This window comes from Lepidochelys olivacea, assembly GCF_965140295.1.
Source record: "Lepidochelys olivacea isolate rLepOli2 genome assembly, chromosome: 2".
Classification (NCBI taxonomy): domain Eukaryota; kingdom Metazoa; phylum Chordata; order Testudines; family Cheloniidae; genus Lepidochelys; species Lepidochelys olivacea.
In genome coordinates, this window is record NC_140412.1 from 63,686,433 (window position 1) to 63,704,597 (window position 18,165).

Sequence of the window (18,165 nt, forward strand, 5' to 3'; positions counted from 1 at the left end):
GAATCAGGAGTACCAATGACTATAATTTCTAAGTGCTATTAGGTAGATACATCTACTAGGGCTGTTAGAGAAATTTCCATTAAAACTGTTTGTTTTTCAACAGAAAATTGAGGCAAAACCATTTTTTCCAGAACGATTCGGCTTTCCATGGGAAATTTTGTCTTGGTGTCAAAAAAAAACCCCAAAATGCTTTAGCTGAAAATTTTCAGTTTTTGACGAAATGTCCAATATTTTCCATGGAAAATTTCAATGAAATGGATTTTTTTTTCATTTTGTCAACATTTTCCACTGAAGAAAGAAACATTTTTCCAACCAACTCTGTAATCTACTGCTATAAAATTTTCTTTGAGCCTATATAAACCATCCTCCATTTCGTGAACCATAAGGGTCTGTTCACTTCTCATTCCTGTGTCTGCTTATTGACTCTTGGATTGAAATGGGTATTGTACTTGTTGTATAGCTAAGGCTAAGATTTTGTCATGGATATTTTTAGTAAAAGTCCTGGACAGGTCATGGGCAATAAACAAAAATTCACAGAAGCCTGTGACCTTATGTAGCCTTATGTATACCTAGAATTTTAGAATTCCCTGGAGTAGCATTCCTTTGTCTAGTATCAAGAGGGAGTGCAGTGCAGAGACAGACACATCACTCAAGTGTTCCGGTAAACGAGATGAAGACTGTAAGTGCTAGAAACACCACATGCTAGATGCAGGACCTCTGCCAGTACTGGGGACAGCTGAGGATTTCATTTTTCTTTTCACGTGTGTGGGGTTTTTTTAAAGTGCAATTAGTGCTAATGGAAGCAGGAAAGTTGACGACGGTGAAAAATGAAATCCCCACATCTAGACACCCAAGTACAGAATAGGCAGAAACAGTGCAACCTTCCACAAACTGCCTTACCATTATGCCTCAACCTGTTCTGGAGGGAAGACGTCTATGGATGAGAAAGTTGAGTGGTTGCCATATCTGACCACTAAGAAATGAACTGTTGCAATCATTTCACTTCACATAAGCCATATAATCATTAGACAGAAACAACATGTGGTTATCACCACCCTAGGATGTATGTGAGCTGATGATTCAAAGTAAAGGTTGCTGTGACAGGGCAACTTCCTGAAATATCTTGGGAAGACTATATTGTATTAAGTGTCTGATATGCTAATGTAACATTGTGGGCCAGGGATGTACTTCATATGAGGAAAGTTACCACAGCTCCTCCAGCAATTTGTAAGAGAATGATTAAAGCAAATCACTCGGGTTATAACATCTCCAGAGAGGTACTACCTCCAGAGAAGGCTTGCATATTCTGTTTCAAACTGGATTCTCTGGAGATCAACATACAAAGAAAGGACTTTTGGATAAATAGCCTGCATTTAAACTGACTCGGGACCTTCATACTGGTTCCTGATCTAAAGACTGATGTGAACTTGTAACCACAGGGAAAACCCAGTTGAGGGATTTGAAGGACAGACACCTAGCAGAACCCTAGGATGGAGTTAGGGGTGACCTCTGCTAAGCTTTTTAGCATGTGTGCAGGTTCTTTTATTGTTTTATATGCTTTCTCAGTGATGCTTTTACCTTCAAAATAAAGGTGCTTGCTTAGAAAGAGCTCTGTGGTAACTTGTAACTGCTGGCAATACACTGGTTATAGCCCTCTGAGAGAAAACAAAGCACAGACGCTGGCCTTTTAGGCAGACTGGCTTGCTGGGAACAATACGGTATGGATTACGAAGCTTTACAGCCTTAAAGCCCCCAGTCAGAAGTGAGTGAGATGTTGGTCTCCTACCAGGAGAGGTGATGGCTGGGAGCTGGAAGCTTTTAAGTGAGTGCCCTCAAGGGACCACAGAGGAGGAAATACAGGTGCAGTTACCCTGAAACTGTGATAGTTGCATATTCCCATACTAGTTTCTCAGGGAATCATTTTTAATACAGTATCGGTTTAGCATGGGAAATTCATGGCTACAGGAAATTGTCAAGGTAAATAATTTAATAGGATATTTTAAAGGAATGGATAATTTTATGAGCATTAAGAACATTTGTGTTTTTGCATGCTATATCAGTGTTATAAAAAGAATCAAAACTCATGCTTCAGAGCAAAGTCTTATCTTTATGCATCTTGTATTTATACCAGTCACTTCAGGTAGCAAGTATCCTGAGTGCCTATGGGAGTCAAATGTTTGTCATGGTGCAGTTGGACACGTGCATTACAGGTTGGCTTGGGGTTTAGCTGCTGTTGTTGTTAGTTTTGCCTTTTTCTAAAACCTCAAGTATCATCCCTAGTTAGAATAAGGTTACCAAACTAGATGTACCAGATATCTGTTACAGCACGGCAATTCTTTCTGTAATTTCTTATGTGAAATAAAGCCATCACTGGAAGTCAGAAAAATAACTGCTGGTGTTATAGACACTTTTGAGAAGTTTGAACAAATAATTAGAAGAAAATAATATTCTCTCTATCCATTTACATATAGAGTACCTAACACTATGGTATCCAGACATGAATATGGTAGGATTCTATAACTACTAAATCAAAAGAGGAGTCAGTTAAAATACATCGACTTGCTAGCCTCACACTGTCCTAAATGTCCTGTGTTCTCTTTTTCCTAATGCAATAAGACACTACAGGCACCACATTTCTGGGGATTACCTTTCTAGGGGATGAAGCCTGTGGCCTCATTCTTCACATCTCAGTCAAAGTGTTCATAGGCCCCCAGAAACACACTGCCTGTCATGTCTTGTTGTTTAAATATTATGATAGAACCTATGAACAACCAAAAACTGTGTTGACGTGTTCATAATAGCTTTTGTTCTACATCTGTACCGATACATTGCCTTTTTCTAAAAATTCAGCATAGCTTGCTTTTTACTTTGTGGTTACATTTAATACTTTGATGAGAAGTACTAGAGCAGGGAATTAACTTCTCCACCAAGAAAGCAAATCAAGCTTGAAATCAGTAGCTTTAAATTTTTGGCAGTGATGTTTTGTAAAGTGAAAAGGTCCTTCTTCATGACAAGCAATATTTATTAGACCTTTATCAGCAACTTCAATGAAAGTTGGTTGGAAGTATTCAGCTGAATCACTGGTATCCGGCAGAGTGACACTTTCATGTGGGGCTTTTTCAGTTTTCTTTGTGCAACAAAGTTTGTGCTAACACCAGATGCCAATCGCACACCACCAGTGGATTTGCAAGATTATAGGACAGGAAAAAAGATGAAGGTTAAATACAGGGCACAATAGAGATTACTTATGGTAATGAATTGTATAATTTTTCTAGACAGATCTGGATTAATGTTTATCCCAGGCAAGAGATTACTATATGTCTGATTCTGGTTGTAAACACATATTATTAAACAGAAGGTTTATGTTCATGAAATACAACTATGAGTGTTAACGCACTTATGATTTATTATGTGCAAAGAGAAGAATTAACCTGTTCATCTGCTATACCAATAGATACACTATTGGCTTTTGCATAAATTGGAGATGAATTATAGGCATTTGCTGTCTTTTAGAAAACAAATAACTCCTGAAATGGCAAAATTCTTCTCTCAGTTATAGCCAGACTACCCTGTAGACTTTGATGAAGTTACACCAGTGTAACTAAAAAAAGAATAGCCTTAAATATTTTTATATGGGGAAAAAATAGCTTTTGTACTGCAGATATCTACTGGCAATATATAATAATGATACTTGCGAACTTTGGGATCTTTTTTCTTTTTCAGTGAAAAAACAGTATGTTTACATCCACAAAATATAATGAACGGTGTCCCAAATTTGATTTCCCAAATTATTCAGTTATATTAACCGCCAAAAAAAAAAGTATTTTGAGGACTTGGCACTTTCAATTTTTAAAAAATTAATTTGTATTTTTATTGATATTTAGCTGTACTTCACATCATTTGCTTTTCAAGTCCACTGTCGTCCTCTGTTTTAGAGACTCTCTGCTGGTGACCATGACTGTGACATAGGTGTGATCTTCATATTTTTAAAATAATATGTTGTCTTAGTAGTTAAATAATCACAGCTCATTCAGTGATTTGATTTTTGGGTGACCAAAGGGAAAAAAACTCTTAAAAGACAATCAACAAATTCCAAAACTTTGCTCCTTGCATTGAATAGATGCAATAAAAATCTTGTAACCTGGTAATGGGGAACAGTGTTGGCTTTCAGATGATAAAAAATGCAGTTTTTATAATCTGTGTTTGCTATTTACAAACAGTATATGATAGCTAAATGCCTTTGCATAATGCTGTTTTAAATTTCCTCTCCATTTAATAATTGTTGATAGTACTAATATCATGGTTTTCACTGCCCATCTTAACTAGTCTGTCGAATTATAGACACAAGCAGAATGAGCCCTTAAAGCTGTAATAGGACTGTTGAAAAGGCCTGAGAATACTATAAATTACAAATTATGTTGACTGAATTAAACCATTATAACAGTTAGGCTAGATCTGACTTGCCTTGTGCACTGTAACACAGAAATCACATCAATGCTAGTAAGTAGCTCTGATATCTTGAATACAGACTTGGTTTTACTGATAAACTGCAAACTAAACAGTTCAGATTTGAATTTTTTGTTTTGTTTTTTTAAAAAGTCAGAGCAATATTTTTATTCTCTCAATGCTAAGAAGAAAATGCTTAAAAAACATTTTTATTTCTTATATACGTATATTAACAGCCCATTTGGGACAACCTAACTTTGGCTTTTGTAATATTTTGTAAAGGCTGCAAAAAGTGAATTATGAATTAGGAGCTGAAAGAAATAATTAAACAAATATTAAATGTTTCTAGAGGCTTGTATTATGGCTCTTTCAAATAGTTTAAAACCAACCTATCATTTCTAGTCAATATGTACTGTCAGATATATACCTGAAATCTTTATTACAGATGAGAATGGCTTAGCAGGCCCAAATCAGGTGTATTATACTGCTTAAAAGTTTGTGCAGCGAAGCATTATATTTTGGGAGCTTATAAAATATATATATATAGTGTTCTCTATTCCCTTTGCTATATGTCAGCAGACATCTATAAGTCATTAAGGTGACCTCCATCTTCCTAAGAGAAGTAAAGGTAAAAATGAAGACACATTTCTGTTATCAGTCTACTATGGGTCATAAGTTGAACTAACGTTATATTTTCCTTTGAAATACGCATAGCCTTGACATGGTGTTTAACAGTGTTAAGCTTATTGCTGCTGAGCTAAACATGTCTGAAGCAAACGATGACCCTCACGTCTTTGTGATAGCAAAATGTCTCCCTGATGTGATCCCACAGACTTGGAGCATTAAGTTAATTTTCCCCTGGATTTCTGAGCAGCATCTTTTTTACCCCGCGGAAACCTTGTGAGGAATACAGCTTTTGACCGAATGACAGAGCATGGAGGGTGAAATTAGATGCATTAAATTAAAATATGACAAAAAGCCTATCTAAATATTTGTCACAATGTTACTTGTGCGGTGTAGTGTCCACCCCAGGAAGTGAAAGCAGGCTATTGCTGGGACTTAATAGCCTGGAAAAAAAAATTGGTAAACCATCCAGATTCCTTACAAGCTTTGAGAGGATAATTGAGGGTATGGTGTAAGATGTCATAGTTCCAGGTTTGGTGAGCCCTCTGTCTAATCTCAGATTAGTTCTTTTCCTGTTTTCATTTTAAATAGAATTAACCATTACAAAGTTTTCTTTGGTCCATGACCATTTTTGTGCCACTTGAACAAATAATGCTGGTACTGGCCACTAGAGGTTGTATGATACGTTTGTTGGTTAAGTAAAGTATAAAAGAGAAATACCCCGTGCGCGCACACACGCGCACACCAAAAAAGTCATAATATCTGATGCATATTTTTAGGCTACAAAAAATATTTCCAATTGTAGTACAGCACTTGTGAAAGGAAAAAAATATTATCCCAAGCTTGTGTTCCGTTAGTATAAAATGTAGGAAGAGATCAAGTCATATGGCTTATTTCATTCATATGCATTCATCAAAATGAGGTTTTAATTTTTTTAAAGAGCTAAATATTGATATGGCACAAGTATGTGGGTTTTTTTAATTTCTGTTATAACAGTTTATGGAAAAATAGGAGACTATGATTGGGTTAACCCCGCTACACAAAAATCCATGCTGTGTATGACAGTAGTAAAGCTTGTGATCCCTTGATCTTTGATGAGATTCAAGCTAGTAAATATCTTGTGATTAATCAGAATGAGTTGTTCTGCATGTAGTATAAGTCACCTTCACAGATGGGTTGTAGAATCAGTTGTTCGTGAATATTTGTTTTAATCCTTTCTAAAACAGACTTGCTTTTTGTGCTCAAGTCATATTCAGGCAACTAAATATCAGTACTAAGGGAGGAAACATGCTGTTATGAATAGGATGGTAGGTCAGCATTAAAAAAGGAAAAAAATAATAACTTAAAATGTCACTCTACTATTGTTAAAATATAAGCGATACGCAGTGTATGCTTCTCATAAGTTGGCATATATAATTATATGGAAAAGCAGTTATAAACCATTCACATAAATGTCTGTCTTACAGGTAGAAGAAGAACTGTAGAGAGACACATACTAAAAACTGTGTTAAGAATTTGGTCATTATTATTCTGATTTTTTAAAATGCTTAGTTAGAATTATAGCATTTTGGGGTATAGGTAGAGTATAAAAAATCTATACGGCTACCTTTTTCTATGGTCTGTCAGCCTCCTAATTACTTAAATCCATCATAATTGCCTTCTGATATAGTTTACATTGACATGCAAAATACTGTGTGAGAGCGCTTTTGCTATGACACTTTCATTACCACATATCTAAGGATTTTCTATAGAATGTAGATTTCCATAGAATCATATATAACATTATGAGATTGATAGGAAGACATTGTGCTGTGTAGTAAAAGCACCTCAATTTCTGTCTTATTTCTCATAATCGCTACAGTAAGCCTTTTGTGCACAGAGGTGTGATTAGATTTAACCTGCCAACATATATGAAGAACTTTCTCTACAGTACATTTTATATTGAGAGTGTGTGTGTATATATATATATATATATATATATATATATATATATATATATATATATATATATATATAGTGCATGTAATCAAGTGTATATGAGTTGCTATCATGCCAAAGTTAATACCCTTTTCTCTAATGTTTTTAACAGGAGGACCGGAGAACCCCCATTAATAAATGGTTGGATTCCTTTCATTGGGAAGGCCTTAACTTTTAGGAAAGATGTTTTCAAATTCTTGGTATCTCAGCAACGAAAATTCGGAGACGTTTTCACTGTATACGTTGTTGGTGAGAAGCATTTTACTATTTCTCTTTACTTTTGTGTCAATTAAATTAATTATTAACATTTTTATATTTTATTTGTTGAAAAGCCTTTATCTGTACTTATTACAGTTCTAAGTTTTAGAGCCATATGACCAATGAAAATTACTTTGGAAATGAAATACTTTAATGTGTATTATATATAATCACAACTATAATTGTGTGTGTGTATACATATACACACACACAGTGAGTTAGTATATGCACACATGTTATGCCAGCACATATAATATAGGTAGATAGAATATTTACTATAGATTGTGTTTTCTATAGAAGTGAGAACTAATGTAATCTTAACACTGCATAGGAAAACATTAGATCAAATTTAGAAAACACTCATAAAAAATTGTACAGAATATATTTTTTACCCACTTCTACATCTGGGTTGACATGAGCACTAGGAAGTGAGTGATACATTGACTCATTGATACAATCAGGATTAGAACATGGAAATTTCCTGCCTAACCATACGTCCTGACAATAGCATAATAATAGAGTCTGAGATAATGATCTGAAATACAGTAACTTCAGCACTTTATATTTTCTTAATTTTATGCCTAATCTTGCACTGGTTTACATTCAAAAAAATCACCTTGATTTCATTTGTAAACTTTGGGGTATAGGAATGTAGGATGGCCCCTAATGCTTTCTTTATATCTTTTAAAATGTGTAGGTAGATAGACTCAGTTATTTAATGGGTCTTTTTCTTCTCTAACTTTTGTGATCCTAGTTCAAATTAACAGTTTTACAGTAGCATGAATTAACACTGGTATAGTGGAGGCACTCTCATTTTTTCTACCATTCCCATATTTTTAGGGAGTTTCAGAACAAAATGTGAACTTAATGAAGTCTGCTCTATAATGTCCCAGCAGCAGGGAAAGGTTTTATTTTTAGATATTTAAATTTTTAAATAAAAAAACAAACCATTTTTCAACCAGTTTCAAGTTATCAGTTTACAAACAGGATGCGCATCTTTGAAACTCTTTCTCCGTGTAACCAAAAATTGCTTAATTTTTAGATGTGCAATTTTACAAGCTGCAAGTTTTGTTATCTTAATTCATTCCTTTGCTGTTTTGAAACTTAAAAGAAGTTCTTTCATTTATAAAGTGACTACAGCACATGCACAGAAACTACTTTTGGTAAAATACAGTCTTTACTATTGTTCATATACTTTCATAGTCTATAAAATATTGGCTCCTTCTGAATGCAAATTAATAATAATAATAACTCAAAGCAAGACAGCCCTAATGAATATACTAATAAAATTGGGTAGAGTTACACTTCAGAACTTGTGTGTCAATGGAACATTTCTTTCTCTCTCCCTTTTTCATATTTCAATATAAGAAAAGGGTTAGTGATTTAATTTGTTAAAGTAATTTGTGATTGAGATTTAAATTAACAAATCCCATCTCAGTGTGATGGTAAAAATTCTGCCTTTAATCCATTTTCTCATCCCTAGATATTGTACAGAGGGATTCATTGATTAATGCAATATGTGCTTAAAATAGTGAAGCAAATAGAGTGAGTTACACAACTAAATTTGTCCTTACTTTGGAATATCCCAAGTTTTGTGAATTTATGTTACATCCGTGATATTACTTTAACGTCACTTTCTATAATTCTGTATTGAAAACATTGAATTCTGAGAGTTCACTAAAGAAAAATAGTAGCAAACCCTCTTGTTTGTTTTTGCTTTGTTTCGTCTGGTTTGGTTCTTTTATTTAAAGCTTAGTTAGTACTTCATATCATAACCTTAGATACCAAGACACACTGGATTTCATGATGTTTTAGTGATTTGACAAAGATGATGTTTGTGTGTGCAGCAAACAGAACTTCCCCTGTTTTATATGTACTATCATTACTTTACCCCCTTGGTGGGTGAATAAAGGTCTTGTCAAAAAATTCTATCAATATATATTGTTCTAATTATCAATTCTCAAAGTAGTTCATTTGGAAAATGTGGAACGATGCTTGGAGTTTCTGGCATTGCCCCGTACCGGTAATGCGATTTCACTGATTGTACTTTCCCATGTGATGAGCAAATGATTGTCATTCCGAAAAGTCGCAAGGGACATGGATGTCATCTTAATAAAGAAATTAAAAAGCACATCTTTCTCTGAGAAACAATGTAAATTCCTGACCTGTCGCAGAAAATAGTTCTCTAATTGGTTTTGTGTGGTGGTGCAGCAGAATCGTTTTCCCCAAACGTCATACCGGCGAAGCACTACTGTACATCATTGTCAACAGTTCAGCAAAATCTTCCTAATAAGAGGACGATTACGTAAATGTGATAGTCTTTTTTTTTTTAAAAGAAGAGTTGTTTCTATATGATAGTACTTCTAAACCCAACCGTTTTACTTGATAAGGATCAAGAACAAATAGACAGCCAGCTAGGTAAAAACTTGAAGACCCTTGAAAAGTCTTTCAGTTGTTTTTCATGATAAGACTTTTTGTTTACTTTTACTGATATGTGATTAGGAACCATACTGGATGTTGTAGTAGTATATTTTTGACTAACCAATCTCAATTTTAAAGAAGATAATCTACATCTTATAGATATTATACTGAGTACGTTTAGCTTCTTCAAAAGCGCTCCTAGTACATTTTAAAAAATTTATATACATATATACCATTAAAAACTTTTCAATCCAAAAATAGAAGAAAAGTAATTTATCTTACCTATTTAAGCACTGAAGTCCGTTGCAAACATTATTTTAATAACTTACATCATTATTTATCATATGAAGTGCTTGTCATTCATAATTAGCATTAAAAAGGGCCCAGAGTGCATTATTATAATAATTTCTTAACTATCATACAAATACTGATTTATGTGCTAGGATTCACCAACAGTTGACAATTTTCATATCTTCTACATCAGTCTTTTGTTCTGAGGAGACTGTGTAAGCTGAACGGAGATATCTTAGACATTCTCAGTAGTGGCTGTAATAAAAGCTGAAGGATTGGGAAGAGAATAACAGACATGTCCACAGATGGATAAGGAATCTGAAGGCTTTTACAGGAACAAGTTAAATATTCAGCTATTTTTACTTGTTTTTATGCTATTAAATAGAAGAGTTTACTCAGTTTACTAAGCTAGGAGGAATTTGCGCATAACTTTCCTGTACAGACACGTCTTCTCAAATGGTTGTGAAAAAGGATTTTAGTGTCCACAGACATTGCTGAACAGCTACAAAGGACTTTTAAATTGTTACAGTGGATTCTGTATAAATGGATTTAATATTTAAAGCCACTACTTTGGAGAGCTTGTGGTCTGTTATCCTGCACTTTTTAGCAGATTTGGGAATTGGCTCCTACAGCTAGTCAGATGGAAGCTGTGGTGAGCACCAAAATTTTGGTTTCTTTGTTGATGGCATGGGTTCACTTGTGAGAGGTAGCTCCTGAGGGTAACTGAAGTGGGAGGGCATTTGGGGGCCTATTAAAGTGCTGAATAATGACTCAAAAATGTAGGAAGACCTGCATTTGTTAGTGCCTGTTACAACCAGTATGTGGACACTACTCTGTAGAAGGGAAAACAGAGCCCAATGTGGGAAATAAAATGATTTAATTTTTTTATAAAAAAAGAGAGCGAGAGATGCTTAATTAGCCCATGCAAAAAAAAAAGTTTATAATCCTAATAGTATTTACAACTTAGTTGAAATCAGTGAAGTTTGTTGATTGGTTTTAGATCCCAAAATGCTGCTGAGGGGTTCTATGTAGATAGAGGAGATATTTTTACATTATTATACCAGATAATTGACAATATGTTACAGACACAAAGTGGGTGAGGTAATATCTTTTTACAGAAGTTGGTCCAGTTTAAGATATTACTTCACCCACTTTGTGTCTCGAATATCCTGGGACCAACACAGCCACAACACTGTACACAAATATGAATACACTGTTAAACAGGTATAGCTATGTAGTTCTTCTATTTGCAAGTAGGACAGAAATCACTAAAGGTTCCAGTTGCTAGTAACACTTCAACCGTTTTATAACCGCAACTAGTGACCTATAGGTTTTGGTCTTTATTGGAGGTACCTTAACAATTTGCACATTTTTTTAAAAAAACCAGCAATTTTTGCCTTCTCTATGTATGGGTTAAACATCCCTCATTAGAATTTTGTAAATACGGTAACAGAGTTCTTGTGTCATATATTTCTATACTTTGTTGACTTTTTGGCAGTGACGTGGCCTGGAAGCTGAATTTGACTTCTCAAAAACTGAATTATATTTTGGCACTTTTTTATCAGCTGGAAAATAAGACTAATAGAAATGTTCATCTGTGGCACACCCTTAATCATAGAAAATTCTGAGTGAAGTCTTTTCTTTCTAAAAGTTTGTAATTACACTAACATTGAATAAACATTGTTTTAAGATTATTTATTAAAATGATGTTGTTTACTTGAAGAATCATTTGCTTAGAATCATGTTGCTTATTTTAAAAAAAATATCAGAATTGATGTGCATTTGTTAAATGTCTGATTAAAGATCACAAAGAAACTTGTATTTTGCATGTGATATAAGCAGATGGTGCACAGATGGTTTAAATTAATATTAATTAAAAAATCTTAACTTAAAATTGTTTACCCTGTAAACTCAAAGTTGGAAAGCTAGGTACCTTCTTTAGGGTTAATAGCGCTCCAGTATACTTATTAAAAATCACACCAAAGGTTTTTATTTCCAGCCCTTGATCAGAAAGATGGTGGCCTCAGTAAAGGGCCTTGAAGAGAAAAGGTATAAGAGCTGGACTGGGGAGAGTGCTGAAGGTTGGCAACACTCAGATCTCCAACAAAGATCTTGGGTATCCTGGAGTTACAAGGTTAAAGAAGCGCTTATTCTGAGTTTGAAAATACATTCACGTCCTGCAGTCTAGTAAGGGAGACCTCTTATCTAGTGACTTGAGCACGGTCAGGAAACCTCATTTCTGCTCCTGACACTGCCACTAGCCTGCCATGATTATTTTTAGAAAAAGAAAGGTAGTAACTCTAAGACCCCAATGCCGCATTGTTTAATTAGTGAATTACATTATAGTAAAACAAACAAAGAGTAACTTAAAAACACTCAAAAGTGTTTCTTTGACAAAGACCTTGGATGGAATTCTGCGTTGATATGTGTTTTGTGCAACCCCATTGATTTCAACAGGAATGTAGAAATCCAATATGTACTCATAATTACCACACCATGGTATATGTATCCACAGTCAGAACAGGAAATAACTATGGAATCTCACATACCACTATATGTTACCGAGGGGTAATTGCTGACTTTTCAATAGTGGCTACTTTACGTACGCAGAGCCAAATTCTGTCCTCAGTTACACATGTGCAGCTCCCATTAAAGTCAAAAGGAGTTTTACCCATTCAGCAGGGCAGAATTAGGCCTCAAATCTTGGAAGGATTGTTCCTTTTCTTCTTTTATAGTGTGGATATTTCACTGAATATATGTACATTATAATGAGTACCTTTTTTTTCTAATGTATGCACAAGTTAAGACTCACAAACCTTTACTGTAAATTTAAACTTAGCATGGGCCCAGCTATAGTAAATTCAGAATTAATTTATTTTGGGGGCATTATTTCTTTTGATACCTGACAAATGATCAGCAGTTTGAATTACTCTTCACTAGTAATTGACCTTGGGGGAAAGAAGCTACAAAATTAACCCTAAAACCATCTCACACAGAAAAATAAATGGAATATTTTTAAAGGAAGTAAAAATGATGTGAATTCTCTCTCTAATGTTGCTATCAATTCAGCACTATCTCTTTTGATTATGAATGTAAGAAAGTGTGATACAGTATGTTGTTAGTGCATTCTGATACGATAATAATGGGTTCTCTTTCTTTGGGATTAGTTTAAAATCAAGATAGGATAGCATACTCTCCAAAATACTTTTCCATTGTTTTAAAACGATGGTATATTGCACAGCAAACTATTTTTTAAAATAAACCACAAGGTTATAATTTGTTGATACTATAATAAAGCTGCATCATCCTGTTAAATTTTAAAAAGTCAGGAAAACATGAAGAAGAAAACAAGACTGAAAAAGTATTTTACTTGTCATGTTTTCTTTGGGCAATGGGAAACCTCACGGGCCCTGATCCTACAATGGACCTTCATGTAGATGGTCCCCTGTGCTCATTCATGGTAACCCCCATTGATTTCAGTGGGCTTTATAGAATCATAGAAATGTAGGTTATCTAGTTCAGAAGCCATCTAGTTCAGCCCGCTACACTGAGGCAGGACCAAGTGTATGCTGGAAGGTGTGCAGCGCTCATTGTAAAATTGTAGCCTTGGTTGTTAGGACTAACCTGATCCACCTAATTTAATCTCTTCTGCTTGAAGAAAAGCAGAATGCTGATATGTTAGCATATTTTCCACTTCACCCCCCTCAAGCTATTGATATATTGCCCTTTCAGATGGAACTATTTGTTCACTTTTTGCCATTAAAAGATATCTAAAGATGTATAGTTTTCAAAGTGCTTTTGAAAAGCATAATAAAGCTATATTGTATTTTTCATGAGTTATGCCAAATTAGTAAATGATTCAGATGACTGCAAAGTACCATGATTATGTCGCCCTCTACTGTTCAAACAATAGTTCGTTCTACGCTTGACCTCCCTCATTTTAGTCTACTACAAAAATAAAGTCTCTGACTTTTTAAAAAAACAATTGTAATCTCTCTCTCTCTCTCTCTCTCTTTTTTACAAGTAACCTTTGAGGCTTTCTATGTGCTTATCACTTGAAACACTGGGGGGAATGGCTTAAATTAACATTGAATATTAGTAGTAGGATCACAAAAGTACTTATCTGTATATGTGGTTCTTTTTCTTCTGTTCAGGTAGATATATTACCTTTATCATGGACCCATTCCAGTATGTTTATGTGATCAGAAATAGCAAGCAACTTGAATTTTATGAATTTGCTGATAAAATGGCATCAAGAACTTTTGGCTATCCCTCTTTGTCAAATTTCCCAAAACTAAACGAAAATCTGCATCGAATATACCAATACCTGCAAGGCAAGCCTTTGGACATAATTTCTGACCACATGATGAAAAATCTCCAGCATATATTTGAATGGAAATGTTCACAAGCAACAGATTGGAAAACAGAAAAAATGTACAAGTTCTGCAGCTTTCTAATGTTTGAAGCCAGTTTTATAACACTATATGGAAGAGATCCTGCTGCAGATGGCCACAATGTTATTAGTGAAATCAGAGACAAATTTACCAAGTTTGATGCCAACTTTCCCTATTTAGTTGCAAACATACCAATTGAGTTGCTAGGAGTTACCAAGAAGGTTCGGCAGGAGCTTATACATCATTTTTTACTTCGGAACATGGCAAAATGGATGGGAGGGTCAGAAGTGATCCAAGCCAGAAAAGATATATTCGAGAAATATGAGCTGCTCCAAGATTATGACAAAGCAGGTAGGAAACTTATGAATGATTGCTTGTCTAAAATAAAATAATTTACTATAGACCTTTCAAATAAAAAGGCAAAATGGCGACCTTGAAATTTTTTATGTTCTTTCTAATTGGCTAATGATAAAATATTTTACTCTGAAACAACCATCTATGATAATTGATTTTTTTTTTTTTTGGCTGAGGTGGTAAAACAAGATACTTAATGGTGATAATGAGAGAGATTATAACTGAGCTGCATTTACTTCCCTTCTCTTCTCCCCCCACCCCCATTACATTTTAAACTATTCTCATTAAGCAGAAAATTAGACTTCAGAAGCCTATTGGTCCTCATTAGCATTCACTGATCCTTGGCTGGGTCTGTGTCCTAACATCTTTTAATTAGCACACTGCAAATCTAATCAGTGTAATAAACGCTATTAATCTTCCTTTTCACTTATTTTCTCCCAGCACATCATCTTGCCTTCCTGTGGGCCTCTGTGGGAAACACGATTCCAGCTACATTCTGGGCCATGTATTATCTTCTGTGGCACCCAGAAGCTCTTGCAGTGGTGCGTGACGAAATTGACCATTTGCTGCAGTCAACGGGTCAAAAGAAAGGGCCTGGATATTGCATCCACCTCACCAGAGAACAACTGGACAGCCTGGTCTACCTAGGTAATTTATTTTTATCTGTTGTGAAGAAAAGAGGGTATCTTTCTGCAAACTCACTTTATCACTCATTTCTGTTTACTGAGAAGGTGGAGGACACAGCTGCTTAATTGACATAATAACACCCATTTACATCAATTATAAATTATGTAGTTTATAGCTGTAGATACTCTCATTGCATGTAAACATTAAAGCCTAGGTAATTAACTATGCAAAGTATGCAAAAGGCTAAATCGAAGCTTTGCAATTATTTGAAAAAAGTTTATTTGCCTATTAAGTTGTTTGATTCTGAGCATCTGCCGAAGTGCTAATGCATTTCGGATACTTCTGTAGTGTTTTGCCAAGAAAGGCCCTTTCCTGAACTGAATAAAAGTAGTTAGGAAAATCAATTTGTGCTCAAAACGTAGTTTACTATTTCCAAAACCAGATTTATCTTTAGATATTAAAAAAAGCTTGTTTTGTTTTGTGGCTGCCTCAGATGTGTGTGACTCCTAACCAAACACAAGCAGACACATCTTTGCAAATGAGAACCAATATTTTTAGTAATAAAAATGAATAAAACCTTGAAACAATATGGAGAGTCTTAAGGGATAGGTAAGAAATTAGTGTCTTCTAGGTCACTGATTCAAATGTGAACCATGTTAGTAGACATAGAAGGTTGTTTCCACCCAGTGACTGGACTGGCCTTTGTAATGAGTTGATGGTCTCTGTTCATTTCCTAATGCACAAACACCTACATCACAAAAGCTAATGGGTTTGACTTTCAGAGGGACAAATGGCAGTCAGGCACCTAACTCTTAGGCCACTGAAAATGTCTACCATATCCTTTGACACAATGCTCCATTGTCACCAATTGGTTATAGCATGGACAACCACTGAAGGAGAACATAGAGACTGAAGTTTCATTGAAGTTAATGGAACCACTTCTGTGCTTGAAATTGAGCATGTGCTTAACTGCCCTACTGGATCAGGGCCTGAATTGCTTTTCCACCCCTTGAAGAGATCCCTTCAGGTTAGTGTTGAGACACAATAGGCAGAACAAGATGGGAAGAGTTTTCATTCTTTGCCCACACTGTACTTGTTTTGCAAATAATAGAAGCCTCTATTCTCCAGGACTGTCTTATCTAGCAAGTGTCACAAACCTTACATTCACTACTTAAAACTGAGTTGATTATCATAGAACAAATGTAAAATTGAGTTTGTTTTTTCCCCCACCTTTTTGGTACAGACTGATACTCTCATCATACTGTATATCAACTTAGAAAGTTGGCTTCATTATAGAGTTGCTGAAGTCTCGTGGTGAAGATTTACTTTTATAAATTGATAAAGAACATTTGAATGTCCATGGAGCACATGACTTTTCCAAGCATGTAATGTATGTTGTTTGGGAACATGAGTAGAGCTACTTCATACCAAGGTTAATAGGTGCATGGAAAAAGTTACCAGGGAAAGAAGGAGAAATTTTAAATGAGGTCAAAAGACAACTTATTGTGTGTTTGGAAGAGGAAACTGGGTGATATGGTGAAAAAACAGGAAGACTGGATGAAGGAAAAGGAAAAGCATGTTGGGCCAGACAGGCTTATCCTGAACTTAAAATGTATGTCCTAATTGTATGGTTAGCTTTTTAGAAATTAAACAGTTTCATAAAATAACTGTTTCATCATTTGCACCCAGTGCCATTACGTATCAAACCAATTTAAGTACCTCACTAAAACCATTTGATGCAAAATGTCTGAAGAACAGTTCAAAAACATTAAATATATCATCCAAACTGATGTTCCTTGAAACCTTATGGTACCTTAGTACCAGTCAATTTATATGTTTGGGTGGAAGTGAGGGCATCAGATTCCAACTCGGTCATTTTTGTAACAAGTTTGATAAATTTTCTGATCAGATGAAGCTGAATGTCCTATGAACAGAAGCCAGCTTTCAGTTCTTCTTTCACTTTAGTCATAAAAGAACAGATACAGTCCCACAAAACAACAATAAAAAAAGAGAAAAATCCACATACAGCTAGGTGCATTAAATAAATGCTTTAATGAAAAGTGACTCTAGGCTAATAATACATATGGGAGGAATGGGGGGCTGATCCAGTATTGCTTGCACACCCAAAATTCCCAGCTGCTACACTGACAGTTTTGAGTACATAAATAAAGCAGGATCAAGCCCCATCTGTACATTTAGAGCATTCTAACCATAGCATCTGAGAACAAGCTTTTCCCTTTTCATCTCACCCTTTAACCCAGTGCATACAGAATTGGGAATTCATCCCTCTGTTCCAACATGAGTAAGAGAGACCAGGTGGGATTCTTGTATGTGTATCACCTTGTCATCTTGCGCTTGTTATTCTTTTCCTGTTCTAAATGTTCTCATTCCTGCACCCGTTTTGTCTTACTGTAGCTATAAGGATCTTTGATTCCTCATAGTCTGGAGAAGAATTGTCAAGGTCTGTCAAAAGAAACATCTTTGTTGTGGTCAAATTTTCTTGTCTAGGGAACAGTATGGCTTGACTGACTGCTGAATCCATCATTAGATGTCTATAAAAACTAAGACCTGTCTCCAAATCAAAAGCCTTCCCCCCCCCCCCCGGTATTTCTGGAACAGCACAATTTCCTTTTTGTCCTGACTTCTCCAGGAACCAGAATGTGCTTATTTGTATGTGCAGAGTAATTATGTCATTATGACTCACAATGGAGCTCTAATATAGTAAACAATACACAGTAATGGTATTTAGTACACATTTTGTTCCAGCTATGTT

The 18,165-nt window shown here is 35.1% G+C and overlaps 2 protein-coding genes across 4 annotated transcripts in view; one reads left to right on the forward strand and one right to left on the reverse strand.

The window, feature by feature from the left end:
- CYP7B1 (cytochrome P450 family 7 subfamily B member 1) overlaps positions 1-18,165 on the forward strand; it is a 187,531-nt gene that overhangs the window by 161,176 nt on the left and 8,190 nt on the right. Inside the window, exons 2-4 of the mRNA XM_084618524.1 lie at positions 7,160-7,296; positions 14,172-14,762; positions 15,207-15,413. Coding sequence (XP_084474650.1) covers positions 7,160-7,296; positions 14,172-14,762; positions 15,207-15,413 — 935 coding nt within the window. The remainder of the gene's footprint in view (positions 1-7,159; positions 7,297-14,171; positions 14,763-15,206; positions 15,414-18,165) is intronic.
- Positions 1-18,165, reverse strand: part of LOC311515455 (uncharacterized protein) — a 172,310-nt gene that overhangs the window by 132,000 nt on the left and 22,145 nt on the right. The window lies entirely within an intron of this gene.